This window comes from Nelusetta ayraudi, unplaced genomic scaffold, assembly GCF_046127955.1.
Source record: "Nelusetta ayraudi isolate G7.1 ecotype Tasmania unplaced genomic scaffold, CSIRO-AGI_Nayr_v1 ptg000026l, whole genome shotgun sequence".
Taxonomy (NCBI): Eukaryota; Metazoa; Chordata; class Actinopteri; order Tetraodontiformes; family Monacanthidae; genus Nelusetta; species Nelusetta ayraudi.
The window spans coordinates 701,146-718,524 of record NW_027466076.1 but is presented as its reverse complement, the minus strand read 5'-3'; the positions used below and the strand labels follow the sequence as shown (position 1 = coordinate 718,524).

At 50.6% G+C, this 17,379-nt stretch overlaps 1 protein-coding gene across 2 annotated transcripts; it reads right to left on the bottom strand.

Annotated features, from left to right (window-relative positions):
* Nucleotides 1–399: 399 nt before the first annotated feature.
* Nucleotides 400–12,781, bottom strand: rpgrip1l (RPGRIP1 like). Of its 2 annotated transcripts, none has more exons than XM_076028650.1 (25): nucleotides 12,684–12,781; nucleotides 10,736–10,834; nucleotides 10,354–10,510; nucleotides 9,960–10,264; nucleotides 9,758–9,839; nucleotides 9,356–9,499; nucleotides 8,627–8,732; nucleotides 8,284–8,430; nucleotides 8,128–8,201; nucleotides 7,897–8,036; nucleotides 7,688–7,794; nucleotides 7,310–7,360; nucleotides 7,071–7,229; nucleotides 6,848–6,965; nucleotides 6,039–6,500; nucleotides 5,017–5,505; nucleotides 4,290–4,513; nucleotides 3,543–3,617; nucleotides 3,374–3,446; nucleotides 3,068–3,271; nucleotides 2,582–2,682; nucleotides 2,310–2,496; nucleotides 1,494–1,578; nucleotides 1,267–1,403; nucleotides 400–1,120 (listed from the first exon to the last, which is right to left on the bottom strand). In XM_076028650.1, exons 2-25 carry the CDS (start codon nucleotides 10,824–10,826, stop codon nucleotides 993–995), a joined length of 3,846 nt encoding a protein of 1,281 aa, XP_075884765.1. In that variant the 5' UTR covers nucleotides 10,827–10,834; nucleotides 12,684–12,781; the 3' UTR covers nucleotides 400–992. The 2 variants fall into 2 exon arrangements, with proteins under 2 accessions (XP_075884765.1, XP_075884766.1); XM_076028651.1 differs by lacking the exon at nucleotides 12,684–12,781 and adding an exon at nucleotides 11,420–11,470.
* Nucleotides 12,782–17,379: the final 4,598 nt, after the last annotated feature.

Sequence of the window (17,379 nt, the reverse complement as noted above, 5' to 3'; positions counted from 1 at the left end):
TGGACGTGCAGCCAGAGCTGACGGAGGCCTGCGATTGGCTGTCGTACCGAATACGCTGCGGTGACGGCAACAGAACCTCAGACACCAGGAATCAAAGCTGTCGCAAAAGGACTGAAAGCGCTCCTAAAAAGTGGAATTCAACTGTAAAAACTTTTGCCTTTATTGTCTGAAAGGCAAAACTCACTGAGGGTCTAACCGTGGTCTGGGGACCCTCGGTGGTCAGTTCCAGGAGGACCCGGATGAAGCCGGCGGTCTCATCTTGGCCTGACACATCAACTTGCTTCATGTCATGCTTTGCTACACAAGCATCAGGTTGATGTGATTCAAAGTGAACGTGGTCAGAGTTCAACACCGACGTGTTTGTTTGTTTGGGACACAAGAACCAGTGAGAAGAAATACACAAAAAAATAAAACTCTTTATTGAAGCAGAACACAGAACGGTCGGACGAATCGCACAGCTAAGGCACACAAACACAAAGGCTTCATCTCACGCACACACGCACCCTGAACCTCAGCTACACCGTCAAATAACAAGTCCTGCCTGACAGCAGCACACTGCGTCATCTACACCCGCACGCACGCGCACACACACACACACACACACAGGAAGACAACAGCTCAGTGTGCGTGTGTGTTCAGAGGGTCTCAGTCTCAGAGCTGCTCAGGAGGAGAACCTTCCTTCTTCTCGCTGCTCCGAGCTTGATGAACGCGTCGTCTCCAGGTCCTGCTGCGGTCCGGAGCCTCGCAGCTTCAGCACTGAGCAGCCGAGCGATGAACACAAAGCCGTTCAGCTCCGCCCTCTCCTCCTGCTCCACGAGGCCTGATGGGGCGGAGGGGGGTTCACTGCGGCGCTCCAGATACTTGGCTTTGTCGTCAGGGTTCATCAGCAGCCAGCGTCCGCCTTTCGTTTTCCGTGACGCCGGTTGTGGCTGCCGTCAGTGTCACAATCGGCCACCAGGTGGCAGCAGATGAGCGGGCGACGCTGTTGACCCTCATGATGACGGAAGCTGAGCCGGGGCACCGTCGTCCTGCTCCTCCATCACGGCCCTGAGAGCCTCCAGGGCCTCCACCGTCACAGTGAGCTGACCCAGAACCTCGGCGCCGTCCTTCAGATCCACGACTGTAGCAACACACACACACACACACACACACACACACACACACACACACACACACACACACACACACACAGTGGATAAGTACAGGACTCTGTGTGTGTGTGTGTGTGTGTGTGTGTGTGTGTGTGTGTGTGTGTGTCGGTCTCACTGTCCAGCTTGGTCTCGATCAGGTCTCGCCGCTGCTGCAGCATGTCGGCGATCCTCAGGGTGGCCACGCCCACATCCTCACACTCCTTCTCCTGCTCCTCCTCCTCCGGTGGCTCGCTCACCACCGTGAACCGGATCCTGCCGCACAAACACACACACACACACTGACAGGATGCTCTTTTCTCAGCAGCTTCCCACCTCTGCTCTGGTCTGACGACGGGTCCTCACTTCTCCATCTGAGGGTTCCGTCCCTGCAGCGCCGCCCTCAGCAGCCGCCGGCGCGCGCCGTTCTCCTCGCCGTCCAGGGGAACGACTGCGAGGAGACGCAAAACACTCGAATCAATTACAGCCAGCCCCACCACTGAGTCTTCAGCTCCCTCCGCAAGGTCAAACAGTCTCTTCCGCTTCGCGAGTTATATAGTTACATGCTAAAAATTTGTTTTTTGTTTCAGAATTTAGGCAGGTGAGCGGTTTGGGGAATTTTATTTCAGCTTGGGTATTTTTTTTGGTTTATTCCTTTTAATGAGTTGGGGTGTTGTTTTGACCACTGCTCACAAATGGCTGAAAAGCCAGCTTTTATTTAATTGTTGCTTTCCTGAACAGTAGTCTCTAGACCAGGCGTGGGCAAACTGTGGCCCAGAGGCCATGTGCGGCCCATCAAGCTTTTTAATCCGGCCCCAGAACTTGAAGAAATTACAGTAATAGTAAGTAAATCATACAAATAGCTGTATTTAATGTTCATATTTCATAGATTTTTTCAGTGTTCTGAGAGTCATTTCAATAAAGAGATAAACACTGTGAGGCTTTAAAGACACTGATTTTGTTAATTTTCAACAGATATTAATGCACATGTTTTCTGCATATGCCATAATAGATTGTTTCCTCCTATGAGGTGGGTCACCAAAACACTCCATCCATCTGCTCCTGCTCCAGCCCCTCCAGAACCCATTGTGGCCCCACCAGTCAAAATGTTGGCCCACCCCTGATCTAGACCGACGCCCTTGTTCAGGTTGCAACAGGCGAAGAAGACGACCCCTCCCCCACCTTTGCTGTAGTTGAAGTTGATGCTCCTGCCCGGGGGGGGTTTGGGCAGTGACATGGGCGTCTCCTCGGTGGGCAGGTCCAGGAGGGAGAACTCCACGAAGAGCCGCACCACTCCGCCGTCCCGCGTCAGCCGCCCCTCCGGCCTCAGGCTGAGGGACTGGACCTCCACCCGCATCCGCTCGCAGCGCTGAGCACGACGAGGGGCCGCGGTGTCACTCATCACTCGCACTAAAAAGCACCCCCTCCCCACTCCATATTGAAGCGGCGCTGACCTTCCTCGCCGCCGCCGTTCCCTGGACGATGCAGTCATCGCTGTCCGCCTGGCTGGAGCCGCTCAGGTCGTCTCCGCCCACCGGCGCCTCCACCTGGATGTCTGTGGTGGAACATTCGAAAACATCATCGTACAGGACAGACACTGGAGGAAAGCAAAACAAGAAACCCAAATGTAGACTTTGCACATCTGCACTTCCCTCTCAAGTACCATAAAAAAAACTCCTCAAAGGAGCCTGTGCAAAAACAATTTTTCTTTACTAAAGTGCAGAGGTGCTTGAATTGGTGCCAACTGTCACGATGCACCTTGGTGGCCGATTGCAGGATTGCTCCAAACTCCACTCGAGGAGCCCATGTGGCACATTAAGCCACATATGGCTTCTGATTGGCTCAGATGAGTTTGTGGGCGGGGAGATCAGCATTGCAGCTTCGCTGCGTTTCATTTGATACCAGACAGGAAGTTTTTGGCTTCAGCAGCATCAGCTGACCTTCCACAATGTCCTCGGAGATTTCAGAGTCGTCCGAGAGAGAGCTGGTGGGCACCAGCTGCCCTTCAGAGAAATGCGACGGCACTTCTTCATCTTCGTCATCATCGTCGTCGTCATCGTCGTCGTCATCCGTATCGTCGTCGTCGTCGTCGTCGTCATCGTCGTCGCTTTCTCCTTCTGTGCTCTGAACAGCCGGGCTGGAAACTTTCTGTCTCACAAAGAGAGAACAACAAGGAGACGTCAGACTTCTGCTGGTTGCTTTAGTAAAAACTTGTATCAGTGGGGTGAGAGGAACCTGTGTGGAACCTGCCTGGACTCCAGCTGATGACATCACCTTCTTCCTCTCTAGAGACGCAGCTGCCTCGCGTCCATCTTCGTCCTGCACGACACAAAAGTTCACTCGCGTGTTTTTCTCTCTTCAGCGCCTCCTAGTGGTTCAACAGTCATGCAGCGTTTCATGGATCCAGCGTCTCACCTGGTCCGAGTCGACAAACTTCACCTTCTTGGTCTCCTTCAGGGGCGTCTTCTGCCGCAGAGGAGGCAACAGAGGCTGACGGAGAGGAGGAGAAAACTCGAAATTAGCCGTCTGTAAATAACCAGGACATCGGAGGAATTGATCTCTCAATAAATGGTACGGCGTCAGTTTTATCAGGAGGCTGTAAACAGAAGGCTAAATGTGCTGCTGTCTGGTGAGCTAAACAGGTTTCTGACAACCAGGGGACTATGGCCTCTGACCTCTGAACCCTGACAACCTGTGTGTTCTGCTCAGTCCCCCAGACTGAGCAAAGGAGATACTAGCTAGCTAGCTAGCGTATCTGCTAAAAAGGTTTCTACATCCATGGTTCTGCTGAGGTGGCAGGGTGGTGCAGTAGTTAGCACACAGGAGGAAGGTTGTGGGTTCAATTCCAGGCCTGCATGGGACCTTTCCTGTGTGAAGTTTGCATGTTCTCCCTGTTTCTCCGGGTTCTCTCCGGGTTCTCCAGCTTCCTCCCACAGTCCAACAACATGTGCAAATGCGTGTGAGGTGACTGTCCGTAGGTGTGCGTGTGAGTGTGATCCTGTGATGAACTGGCGACTTATCCATGGTGTCACCCTGCCTTCGCCCTATGACAGCTGGGAGAGGCTCCAGCAGAGCACCGTGACCCTGAGCTAAAGAAGAAGTGGGTATTTAAAGATGGAGGGGTAGATGGATGGATGGATGGGTTCTGCTGGGCGTTCTGACCTGAGCCCTGCTTGTCTCAGGCGGCGCAGCTCCCCTGTTGGGCGCCTTGGCTACGTCCCCGTCCTTCTGACTCCGAGGCTTCCGCTCAGGCGGCTCCGTGTTCTCCGTCAGGGTAAGCTCCGACTCTCCGCTGGACACTGGAGAGACGTTGGGCAGCTTCCACCTCAGGCTGACCTGGATGTGGCCGGCAGGGTGTCCGTAGGGGTCGGCTAGGTCAAACACACCTAGGGGAGTGAGAGAGAAGGAGTGAGAAAGAGAGGGACAGACAGAGTCATCAAACCAGAGGGAGAGGGAGGGAGAGAGAGTGTGTGAGAGAGCGAGAGAGAGAGAGAGAGAGAGAGAGAGAGAGAGGGACTCATCAAACCACAGGGAGATAGAGAGAGTGAGAGAGAGAGAGAGGGGGGTGGGGGGGAGGGACTCATCAACCAGAGGGAGCGCGAGTGTGAAAGAGTGAGAAACAGAGGGACTCATCAAACCAGTGAGAGTGAGAGTGAGAGTGAGAGAGACTCAAACCAAAGGAAAAGAGAGAGTGAGTTCGAGGGGGAGTCATCAAACTTGAGACAGAAAGAGAGAGTGAGAGGGAGAGGGAGAAAGACTGAGAGGGAATATGAGAGTGAGAGAGAGAGAGAAAGGGGGACTCATCAAACCAGAGGGAGACAGAGAGAGAGGGAGTGAGAAGGAGTGAGAGAGTGAGAGAGCGAGGGAGAGTGAAGGGGCAGAGCCTCACCTGAGACCTCCTGGCCGAGCGCCAGCGGCAGCAGCTCCACTGCCGCCTTCCCCAGGTACTCATCCATCCGCTGCTCCTTGAAGTCAAACACGTAGAAGTGCAGCCGCTCCGAGCGCAGGTAGCGGTCCAGCTCGCTGCTGCCTGGCGCCACAGTGAAGCAGCGCACGTGATCGAAGCGCGGCTGGCTGCACTCGGCCACGGTGGCCGTGGGGCAGTCGGGGAAGTGGGAGAACTTGTAGACCACGAAGGGGCTGGGCTGGTGAGCAGGGCTGCAGGGCAGGTCGCCACAGCGCTGCACCGTCACCACGAGCTGGTTGGTGCAGCCGCCACCGCCAGGGTCCGGCCTGGACAGCGCGTGGGTGTGGTCGTCCGCAGCCACCGAGGCCGCCACCGCCTTCTCTTTGAAGAGGCGGAGCGTCTCGGCCATGGGGACCCTCAGCCTCAGCCAGTAGTCCAGAGAGCCAAAGGAGCGCAGTTCATCGCTGTCGCCTGAGGGAGGCAGAGCAGAGGGGAGCTCAGTGACAGACAGAGGAACCACCACAAACTACCAGGAACCAGCAGGAACAACCAAGAACTTCATCAAGGATCAAGGATGATGTCACATCCAACGAGCAGCCTCTACTTCAGTTTCTTCAACGTTAGATTTCAAATTGGACGGGCGTGTGAATAATCATCCACTGATCATGAAACATTTATAAAAGCCAGAAACGCCCCCAAAAATAGTTTATAATCCTTATGTGGCTCGTTTCGATTGGCTGATTCATCCTGGTGCATCACGTGAGTCACAGAGACATGATGGGAAATTACGCTACTGCTACAAGCTCTATGGGCTTGCATGATGCGTAAATAATCTGGAAGCCATTTTAAAATGGTGGGCTAGTTCAACGTATGCGCTAGCTATCTGAAAAAGTCCTAGTGACCCGACTAAAAAGAATGGTTCCAGGGTCTAGAATTCAGCCCCTGACTGACTGACTGACTGACTGACTGACGACCTCCTTGTTGCGTGACTCCTGCTGACTCACCGACCAGCGGGGCGCTGCCGTGGATCTTGCCGTCCTGCTCCAGCAGCTGCTGCAGGCGGAGCTGCGCCCTGGCCACCGTCCTCCACTCCAGACCCATGGCCTGGTGCAGCTCCACGGCCAGGCAGCCCCGGCGGAGGTACTCCAGGAGGCCGTCGTCCACCGTCACCACGTACTTGGAGGTGAAGCCGTAGCGGGGCCGCCGTCCCGCCACCACCGGCGTGGAGTGCAGCTCGAAGGTGTAGAAGGCGTAGGTGCAGAAGGTGGAGGGTTCGCCTTCGCCCAGCAGCTCCAGCGCCGCTGGCGAGAGGGCGGCGTTGCTGATCCGGAGCTCCAGGAGGTTCTCGCCGCGCTCCAGGCGGAGAGCCTCGTCAGACGACTCCGAGGCCTCGTCGTCCTCGTCGCTGTCGTCGTCGGCCCGGAGGACGCAGGGTTTGGTGCCGTAGGCGATTTCCCTGAGCTGAGCTGGAGAAGAGAAGCCAGAGAGTCAGTGGACAGATGGGCAGTCAAGCAGGCAGACAGACAGGAAGGAAAGAAGCTAGACAGACAGACAGACAGGCAGGCAGGCAGGCAGACAGGCAGGCAGACAGACAGACAGGAAGCAAGGAAGCCAGACAGATAGTTAAGACAGACAGGCAGGCAGACAGACAGACAGACAGACAGGAAGGAAGGAAGCTAGACAGGCAGACAGGCAGGCAGACAGACACAGAGGAAGTAAGGAAGCCAGACAGACAGGAAGGAAGCTAGATAGACAGACAGCCAGGAAGGAAGTAAGCTAGACAGGCAGGCAGACAGATGACAGACAGACAGACCCTCCAGTTTGTGGATCTTGGCTGCTCTGGCGTCCAGCAGCCTGGCTTGTCTCTCCAGCTTTCGCTGGTGCTCTGCCCGGTCGCTGTCCGTCTTCTTCTGCACCGCCTCCAGCTCCGCCTGCCGAGGGAGAGACAGCAGAGAGACACGGCGGAGTCACACCGCGAAGCCTCGACCAACCCTAGCAGGGAGTAACGCTGGGCCTGTGCGTCCGCCGGCGGCCACCTGGAGGTGTTTGCAGATGGTGCTCTCGGTGCTCAGGATGTTCCTGGTCTTCTGCAGCTCCTGGATGGTTTCGGCGTGGGCGGCCCGCAGCTCCCGCGAGCTGGCCGTCCCCTCCCCCACCTCGCCCAGGAAGTCCACCTCCTTCTGGGCCTTCCGTGTCTGTCACAGCGGGGGATGGAGGGAGGGGGTCAAAAGGTTGCGGCCAGGATCGTTGAAATCAAGGTGCGGGTTGAACTCACCTTGATGAGCAGCAGCGCCTCGGCCAGCTCCTCCGCATCATAGCCGTTCTCCTGGAGGCAGAGGAACACAAGCAGCGCCGTGATTGGTCAGATTGAGCAGCTCATCGTCATCATCGTCATAAACATCAACGTTATCATTGTCATCATCATCATCGTCCTCATCATTGTCATTGTCATCATCGTGGTCTTCGTCATTGTACAATTATCGTCATCATCATCATCTTTGTCATCCTAACTATTGGCATTATCACCTTCACTATCATCATCATCATCATCACCATCATCCTAACCATTGGCATTATCACCTTCACTATCATCATCATCGTCTTCGTCATCACTATCATCATCATCGTCAGCCCCAGTGTGCTGGAACCTCACCGTGCTGCTGAACTTGAGCCGATCGTTGAGCTCCTCCAGCTGCTGCTGCTGCTCCAGGAACTGGACGTGGAGCTTCTGGTTCTCCTCCTTTAGCTTCTCGCTGGTGTCTGGGCGAACGAAACGGCCGGTCAGTGGGACTGTCGGACGTCCCCACCCTCAAGCCCCCATCCACACCCACCCACCCCATCAACCTCTATCTAGACTCTCACCTCTCTCGGCCTGGATCTTGTCCAGGATCTGGTTCTTGTCCACCAGGTCAGCCTGCAGTGCCGTCTCCAGCTGGGCCACCTGCAGCTTCAGCTCCTGCTCCCGGAGACGCCACTTCTGCTGCTGGGACACGTCCAGGGCGCTGCAGAGGCGCACACACGGGCGCACACACGATGAGGTTGGAGCATCGCTCACACCTGGACGTGCGATGTACAAGGAAGCCTCCCACCCACCTGTTGATCAGCTTCTCGTTGTTCTCCTTCAGGACGTCCCTCTCCTGCTCCACCTCACTGAGACGCTCCTGCAGCTGTAAGACAGACAGCAGTCGAGCATTGAGTGAGACCTTGGAGGCCGACGGTGGGCGTGGCCAGGACACCCGGGCAGGTCACCTGTTGCATGCGGACAGCGGCCACGCTGGAGGCCTGCAGCTGCTTCTCCAGGTCCAGGCTCTTCATCCTCTCCTCCTTCAGCTGAGTCGACAGCTCGTCCACCTTCGCCATGGCCGCGTCGTGACTGGCCTTCAGCGACCTCTGACCCTGAAAGTCACAGACTCAACGGTCAAAACCACCGTCTGTCAGGTCACATCTGGGGGATTTTCACTTCGGAACCCCTGCAGGAGCGACGCTCATCCACCACCTGCTGCTGCTGCTGCTTCTGCTACTGCTAACAGACGCACCAGCCCTACACAGCAACTCCCCCATGTGACCCGAAGGGGGCACACGCACTGCTCACCTCCTGCAGCTGCAGGAAGCGTCCCTCCAGCTCGGTGACGGCATTGGACCTCTCCGCCAGCTGCTTTTGCAGTTTGATCATCATCATGTTGTCGTTGACATGAGACCTGAGATGAAAACAAAACCCACCAACGGTTGAAGTCCAGACAACGTAGTTTACAAGTTTACAGCTTATACATACATATATATGTATATATATACATAAATATATATGTGCAGGGCGCACGTCTGTGTTGGAACAGTGCCAAACGTTTATTTCCTTTAAAATTGTGATGTAAATGGGTCTGTCTTATTAAATCTGCTCGCTAGGTGTCACTAATGAGCAAACATAATTTTAGTGCTTTTAGTTACCGTATTAATAATTGATAATAAGTCATTTTGGCAGCGACAATAGCATGACTTTATATATCCACTCAATCCAAACAAAACTTTACCAGTAAAATATAAATTAGGTTCAGTTAAGAGGTATGAATAGGCTCTGCCCACTTGTGTGGCAAGGGGGTGGAGTCTATCCTATTTCTGTCCTCGTAGCCCGGGACACAGACAGTTTGTAGCTGCCAATCAGCCTGACGTGGGCGGCTGTGGAGTGTAGGCGGAGCTAAAGAATCTGGCAAGAAGCAACACACACACACACACACACACACACACACACACACACACACACACACACACACACACACACACACACACACACACAGACAGACAGACAGACAGACAGACAGATCTCCACCTCAGCTTAGACGTCTGCCGCTGGCGGAGCTCCAGGATCTCCTGCTCGTACTCGGACTCTCTCTTCCTCAGCTCCTCCTGCAGAAGCTCCGCCTGCCGCTCCGCCTCCTCCGTCTGGCTGCGCTGCATCTCGATCACATTCTCGCTGACCATCCAAAAACACCCGTTATGACTTTATGAAATTGTCTCATTTTCACGTTATTCATGTTAAAACGACAACTATGGGAAAAACACTACCTTTGAAGAATCACTACAAGACATTTAGGAGTTGACGGTTGAATCACACAATTCAGCATCACGTGGAAAATGGTGAAAAATTGTTTTGTTTTGTTTTTTTTGGGATGGTGGGTGCCGCTTGCGTGCGCCCCCTGTTGGAGAAGGGGTGAACTGCAGTGGCACTCACAGGTTGCGGATCTCGGCCCGGGCCTCCTCCAGCAGGCTGTGACCGAACCGAGGTCGGCCTCCCACTTCCTGGCTCCTGGAGCCTGACGGTGATGAGAACAAAAACAGAGTCTTTTTGATTTTTGAAGTCATTCAAGATTCTTGAGAATCAGATCGATCGAACCAACTGATTGCTCCCGTCCCCGAACACCCCCGCATCCTACTTTTGGGTCGACTCTGAGCCGGCGAGGCGTCCGGCAGCTTCTTCAGGCCCGTGTTGACCCGCGGCTGCACGTGGCTGTACGCCGTGCGCCTGGGCGAGGTGAAGAGCTGCTGCTTGGACACCAGGAGGCGCTGCTTCAGCTGCTCGTTCTCCATCTGCAGCGAGCGCACCTTGTCCTGCAGCTCCTCGATCATCTCCTCCATCTCCACGTCCCGCACCCTGGACGCCAGCTGGCCGCCGCCTCCCGCCGCCAGCTGCTCCATGCGGCCGCGATCCTTCACCAGCCGCATCAGCTTGGTGCCGAGTCTGACGGGGTGAGGAGGGAGGGGCGTGTTAGGACCAGGGCTGCCTGCTCTGTGTGTGTGTGTGTGTGTGTGTGTGTGTGTCTGTCTCACTTCTTGATCTTGTCTTCCTGCTTGTGGATGTGCTGCTTGAGGTGGCGGTTCTCCTCGTGCAGACGCAGGAACCGGTCCTCCAACTCTTCCCTGGGCACCCGCGAGACGTCGGTCGGCTCGTGCCGTGCACGGGCATTGTAGGAGGACAATGTGGCATCTGTCAGTGCGTGCACATACACAAACACAAACAAAGTATAGAAGTTGACTGCAAGCAGGTTTTTCACGTGTTGAAACAGGCGGAGCAGGAGGGAAACAGAAGGGGACGATTCAGTGGAACTGAGTCCCATTAATGAAATAAACATGAAGAAAGGGCGAGGACAGACAGACAGACAGTGCAGCGTCCACTCAGCACTACAACAGTCAGTTAGCAACAGGAAGTGACCTGCGTGTGGACTGGCTGCAGGTCTGGACAGGGTGAGAGTGGAATCTCGGACCGGGACATCGGTTGCTGTCTCGTCATACGGATGGGACATTCTTCAGTCTGGAAGATAAAAAAAAAACAAACACATTTAAACAAAAAATTAAACGAACAGTATAATTTGACATCACCAAAAAAAAAACAACAACCTCCGTTTAAATCAACACAAACGCTGAATAGTTTATCTTAAAACTGTTTATGTCTTTTAATCTTCCTTTAAAATTCAGTTCAGTGTTCATGATACAGTGATAAATTTGACAGACTGAGGACTTTTGGAAAATCTGCATCCTCTAATGTTAGCTGTACAACTCTGAATTTGCTTTACTGAAAAGCAATTCAAACTTCATGACTAAAACTATCAGGTGTCCCTAAAACATTTCTTTATGGTCGGAGCTGCTAACTGCTCAATGAAAAACGATGTTTGCAATTCTTTTACTTATCTGAGGCAATTCAGATGATGTCAAACATATTTCTGCCACGCCTGCAAGATCTTTTCAAACCAGCAGCGCCAATATTTGCTCAGAGTGTGCGTGTATTCACACCATGGTGGCAAACTAATTTGATTTTTTTTTTTTTTTTTTTAACTGTCCCTTTATTGATCAAACTACATTAATAATCAAAATGACTATTGATGAGGATGAGTTGTACCTGAGGAGATCAAAGTGAAGAAAAGAAGAAAAGATAAGATTCTTAAAAGGCGACGCTGTGTCTTATTATTTTACAGACACACTTCCTGGACAGTTAACTCATTTTCCTGAGACTTTAATCTGGATTAAAGGCTGACAGCAAGTTCATTCTGCTTGATGAATGAAATATTTGTCACAAACTGCGAGGTCCTCAAAGGTGTAGAAGAACTGAATGACGGCAAATTAAACTTCACTGATCCATTGGAGGGACAACTCATGTGCATTGAAAATACAAACACACACAGAAATACAAAAGAAAAATGTCAACTAGACACCTTCCGAGGCACCTAAAGTCACTTTCTGAAGGAGCTTTTGAGATTTTTTTTTAACGACGGCATTGTGTGCAGGATGTCGTTTAAAGAGGACGACTGACTCTAGTTTGGTAACTTTGAGCTAATCGCAGAGGCAATTTTTCTGGCTAGAGCCAAACCGAACACAACACGAAGCAACAAAATAAACCATGATGTCTGATTTACAGCATTACATATGTGACCTTTGAACAACTAATGTAATATAGAACACCATTGGCACTTCTAAAAGTACAGTAACTGTAGGAATGATGTGCAGACTGAAATATGAATGAATGAATGAATGAATGAACGTTGCACTGGCTATTGACAGTGTTCGAGAAGACAGTTGACTTTACTTTGAAAACAGGAAGTTTTAAATCACGGTCACCGTGTTCTCTCGGGTTAAAAATCTACAACCCGACGCTATCCGACAGTCTAGGTCCACGTCAGGACTTGGCAGTAATACAGTTAAACTGCCAGTATTTTTGGGAGGCACTCGTCTCAGCTCAAACTGTAAAACAATACAGAAAGAAGTCGCCCGGCGCAGGTCATCACCTGCTTCCGGTCGTTTGAACGACTTTTACCACAACGGAAGGAATGCCATCATCACTTATTCAAATCTAAGGCGCACATGAATCTGAAACTAGCCACGTTTCATGGCGTTATTAACTTTGGTCATTTTAATAAACCCTGGTGCCTGGTCAAAAAATACATTTATTGCGACTGTTATATATTATTGTCTCTCTTTTGAGGGAACAACCGCGTCTGGTGTGGCGGAGTTGACGTTAGCTAGCTAAGCTAGCCGCTTGCTTGTCCATAAGATGCTGAGGCAGATGAGCGACCCACGTCTAATGACAACAAACGCAAAAACCGAAACGGCAGTTGCAAGTTTTATAACGTAAATGGTCCAGCGTTCACTTCAACGGCATCTCTTACCTCAAATAACGACTTTAATCGGTTGAGAAGTGCGGTTGCTACCGAAAACACTCCATGTCGCTAGGATACATCTGAGCATGCGCCGCCGCCGCGTCAGAGAGGCAATTGTGGGAAATGTAGTTTCTTAACACTAACTTGGTGGGGAAATGCCCCCAAAGAGCGTCAAAAAGAAGAGTAATGTTTATTATCAAACTATGGCGGAATTATAGTGTCCCAGCAGCAAATAAAATACACACACACTAACACAGAAGCTCAAGAATATTACATTACATTTACATTTGTATTTAATAGGATTTGTACACAATTAGAATAGGACAAAATACAAATATTTACATTATTGCGCACAGTATCACAATAACATTTAAGTTCAATTATATTCAGAAGATCAGTCATTGCAATTTGGTGTTGGCATGTCAAACTTCAAAAATGCAATCATAAGAAAAGGAAGGTCTGCTGGAGACAGAAATTCTGGTCTACAAATTCTTGTTGTCAGCCAATCCTAATAAATGAATATTCTGCAGTGAGAGACTATTTTTAAAAGGTCAGAAACAAAACGTAAGTGCAGGTTTGCATACTTTCAGACATTCACTCAATGTTTTGTTGTTAATTTTACTCCCAAATTCACAGACTTTTTCGTGATTGAGGAAAGCCCCTCATCGAAATGCAGCCGTATTCCTCCTTCCTTCCTGAATATCAACCAGTGCAACATCACGTCTCCAGTGTGCTTCCATCAGCTCCTCCAGCTGCAGCCGCTCTCTGCTCTCCTGACCGGGGCTCTCCAGAGTGACACTGGGCCAATTTGAGGATTTAGCCCGACCCGACTTTACATGTCGGCCTATTTATGAGCGGTGCGGCGGCGCTCTGCATACATCCTTCCCCCGCCCCTGCTTGACAGCCGTCTGCCTCTCATGAATCTGCAATGGGTCTCATTTGGGCGAGAGGCTGAGGTTCCGACGTGGCGGCCGGTGGACAGAATGAGTTCAGGCTCGGTGGGCCGTGACCGACCATCCACCACCACCACCACCGCTGCCTCTTCCGGCTCCAGACCTTTGACCCCCCCACTCTGCTCCCCGTGCCACATCCCCCCGGGCCGGGCCACGGCGCCGTCCGTCAGAGAGTCAGCCTGTCGTTGGAGCCATGATGCCTGCCGACCTCTTGTTCAACAGGCCGTGGCCGCCCGTCGGCGGGCAGCTACTGTCAAGTGCACGGTCAGACGAGCGTGGAGGCCCTGCTTCTTCTTCTTCTCAACTTCCACCTCACCACCACCACCCTGATATTGTAATATAGGGAGATTTTCTACCAGCACCACCAGAAACATGAAAACAAGGGAGGAGGAGGACGTCCACCTGTGAAGGATGTAGTGTATGACATCACTTCCAGCCAATCGCGGCTCAGCATGCAAACCCACAAAGACACAAACTTTTGTTTTCAACTCCTTTTTGTTTATATCTGAAACGGGCTGAGCTGTGAGTCCCAGGAGTGTCCCAGAATGTGACACTAGATGGCAGCTGCAGCTCGTCTTTGTCTTCCTCCTCAGCCGTTGCTGTGGCTGCTGTGTATGATGAGGAGGAGGAGGATGAGGAGGATGAAGAGAGGAGGAACTCTGAACCCCTAGCAGCTGTTTCCTACTGAACTCTAACTGGTGGAGGAAGTTCTGTTTGATTCTTATTTATAATTTCGCAAAGGGAAACAATTAGAAAAATATTCCTCAACCTGAACCAAGTCACACATTTGATCTCTGTCACATGACTCAATGACCATTTAAATATTTTATATCTATTTGAATATTTTGATCATACAATGATCATCACATTCGATGATATCAGATGATTATCATATTAAAAAAAAAATCTCCGTTTTTTTAAAGATGAAAAATGCTTTCAGACTTATCTATTTGTGTAGCCTGATAAATTCCCAAACAAATCTGTCCATGAAAGGAACATTTCCGGTTTTTATCGGGACATTCTGCACAAGTCTCTGATGACCTGAAGGCACCTCGGCTGAGTGTCTAAAGGCGCTTACACTTGTGAAGCGTCGAGTGACAAGGGAGAGCAAACACCAGGTGGCAGTAGAGTACCCTCAGGTGTAATTAGTTTGGCGCAATCACACAGTCGCATAGCACGTGCTCTTGTTGTTGTTATGATGTCAACATGAACACATCCGTGGATCTACACTCGTTTGGTCTCAGCCTCCGAACCTGCTTCATGATTTGAGTGACCCCAGTGTGTGGACAACATCCAGCAGGATGTGCTTGATGAACCCTGAAGCAGAAGAACACACAAGGCCTTGTGTTTCCCTGGGACCACCTGACGTGATGAGGATCGTTTGAATTGGCGTGGGTTGGACGGACAAGGTCCCGACCTGATGCACGCAGACTGAACTTTTTTCAGGATCATAAAAGTCTGTCACATCCGTCCTGTAAAGCTCCAATCTGAATTGGTTTTCTTAGCTGGTGGGAGTACGACCGCAGCGATCAGCATCCTTGGGGGTGGAGCAACATCCGGGTTCAGGAACTTTCAGAATTTTTTTTTTTTTTTTTACAAAAAAGACCCAATGAATATAAATAATATTTACTATGTTGACTGTGTATGTCTAAGAAAAGTTCCACCAGTGTTCCACTCTAGGCGACAAGAAGCTGTAGATGTGTCATCCCTTCAATCCGGCAGCGTCTGCAGGTTCTTTCCTGTCAGTCTGTCTGCCAATCACTTCCACGCTTTTCTCCATTTTCTTAGATATAAGAAAAGATCCATAGAAACGGCTAGGTTTTATTTTAATTTTTTTTAAATAACCCTATTGTCTTATATCTAAGAAAACGGAGATAGAGATTTTTTTTTAAAATGGAAGAAGATCTATTGAAATGGTCAGGGTTTTTTTTTTTTTTTTAAACCCTAATACCTTATTTTTCCAAGAAAAACCATTTGATAACAAAAAAGGTAAAATAAACTTCCACGCTATAAAAATGCCTCAGATTACAAAGTGGCTGCAGCTTTAAATTGTTTAATATTGAACATAGATGCTGCTGAATGGTGCAACCGAGTGATGCAACGACTCAATGGGTTGTTGTTGTGTAAGTAATGTAAATTTTCACATTGGCTCTACGTAAAAAAAAAAAAACAAGAAAAAAAACAAAACATCCAGGAGACATTCCAAGCAGGACGTCTGGCACTTATAAACGGGATGAAATTGGAGTCAACTTTCCATCTTTGAACTTAAATAATTGACTGTATTTTTCCCTGCGTGTCGTCTTTTTTTCATTTGAAATGTTTTTAAAAAAAACAAATCAAACAAAAAAACATGCAGACGGGAGGAGGCTCCACGGATCAGCAGCGGCTGACAAACGCACGTAAACAGCAGCAGAAAAGGCGGCAGAGCAAAGGAAGCGGGAACGTGGAGGCTCGTGACGTGACGTGACGTGACCGTCACTTTCCCGCTGTGAGGTCGCGGCACGTCATCTCCCACGAGCCATGATTTTTTTTTTTTCATCATTTCATTTTATTTTTTAATTTTGGCTTTTCAAGCTCAGAGACAAAGTCAGTGGGTGACGTTTCCTCCCTCTCTCTCGCCGTCTCTCAGCTTCCAAACTCTTCTTTTTAAAAGTTTAAAGGCTCGGCTGCGTCTAATCTCCGGGCCTCCTGGGGATCAGCCGCCGCCGTCTGATGGGAGACGAGGGTGTCAATTAAGAGGCGGTGGAGGGAAAAAAAAAAGGGAAAAAAAAAAAGAATACTTGAAAATGGAGGCGATTAAACTTTGAAATGTTTAAAACGCTCCCCGCTGAATTGTCTCCTTGGAGGAGGAAAAGGAGGAGGAGGAGGAGGAGGAAGAGGAGGATGAGGATGAGGAGGTCAGCGGAGGGCAGCGTTTCTTCTGCCGCCCAGCGCTGCACGGAGAGACGGGCAGGTTTTTTTATTTACCGCGTTGCTGCTGTCAACACGGCTCCTCCTCAACCACTCGTCCACGTCTGAGCTGTCAGGCAGACTTTTCTTTATATACGTAAAATAAAAAAATGAAAAGAAAAATGAAAAAAACACGACCCGTCAAGTCAGCCAGTGGATGACAGGAAACGTCTCGTGTTCTTGGGAAACGCTCAGAGAAAAACAGTCTCTTACTCCTTTTTGTACTCGCTCTCCCAGTCGAGTGTCAGGAAAGTTTTCCCAGACTTCCTGGAGGACCTTTCTCTCGTTGTCTGCTATGCCAGGCGGAGCCAAGGCAGGTGCGGCTGGGGGTCTTCCTGCTGTTGGGTATAGTTTAACCTGTGACCCCCCGCAGCCACACCCTCAGTTCTTTACTCTTCTTCTCAGGAGGAGGTGTAGTTCCAGCTCTGACCACAGGGAGACCCCGAAAAGAGACAAGTTCTTGAGTGTTTTACGCAGGACCTCAGACTCTAATGCGGCCCATTCATTTAATTTCTTTGCTCTCCCATTGCATTGCTCGAACTTGACTTGACTACTGCATTAAAGGGTGCACAGAGCATGTGCACTTCCCATCATGCCGCTGTAACTCCCTTGATACATCAGGATGCATCAGCCAATCAGAACGAGCCGAGACTAAGCAGCATGTTCTGGAATATGAAACTCTTTTAGAGTGATTTTCTGACCTTTATCATTTCTTTTGAGAGACTAAAAGACGATGACTGAAAAATCTGTAATCGAAAGATTTGCTATGAACCGTGGCAGCCGTTTTACAGGCATGGATTTTT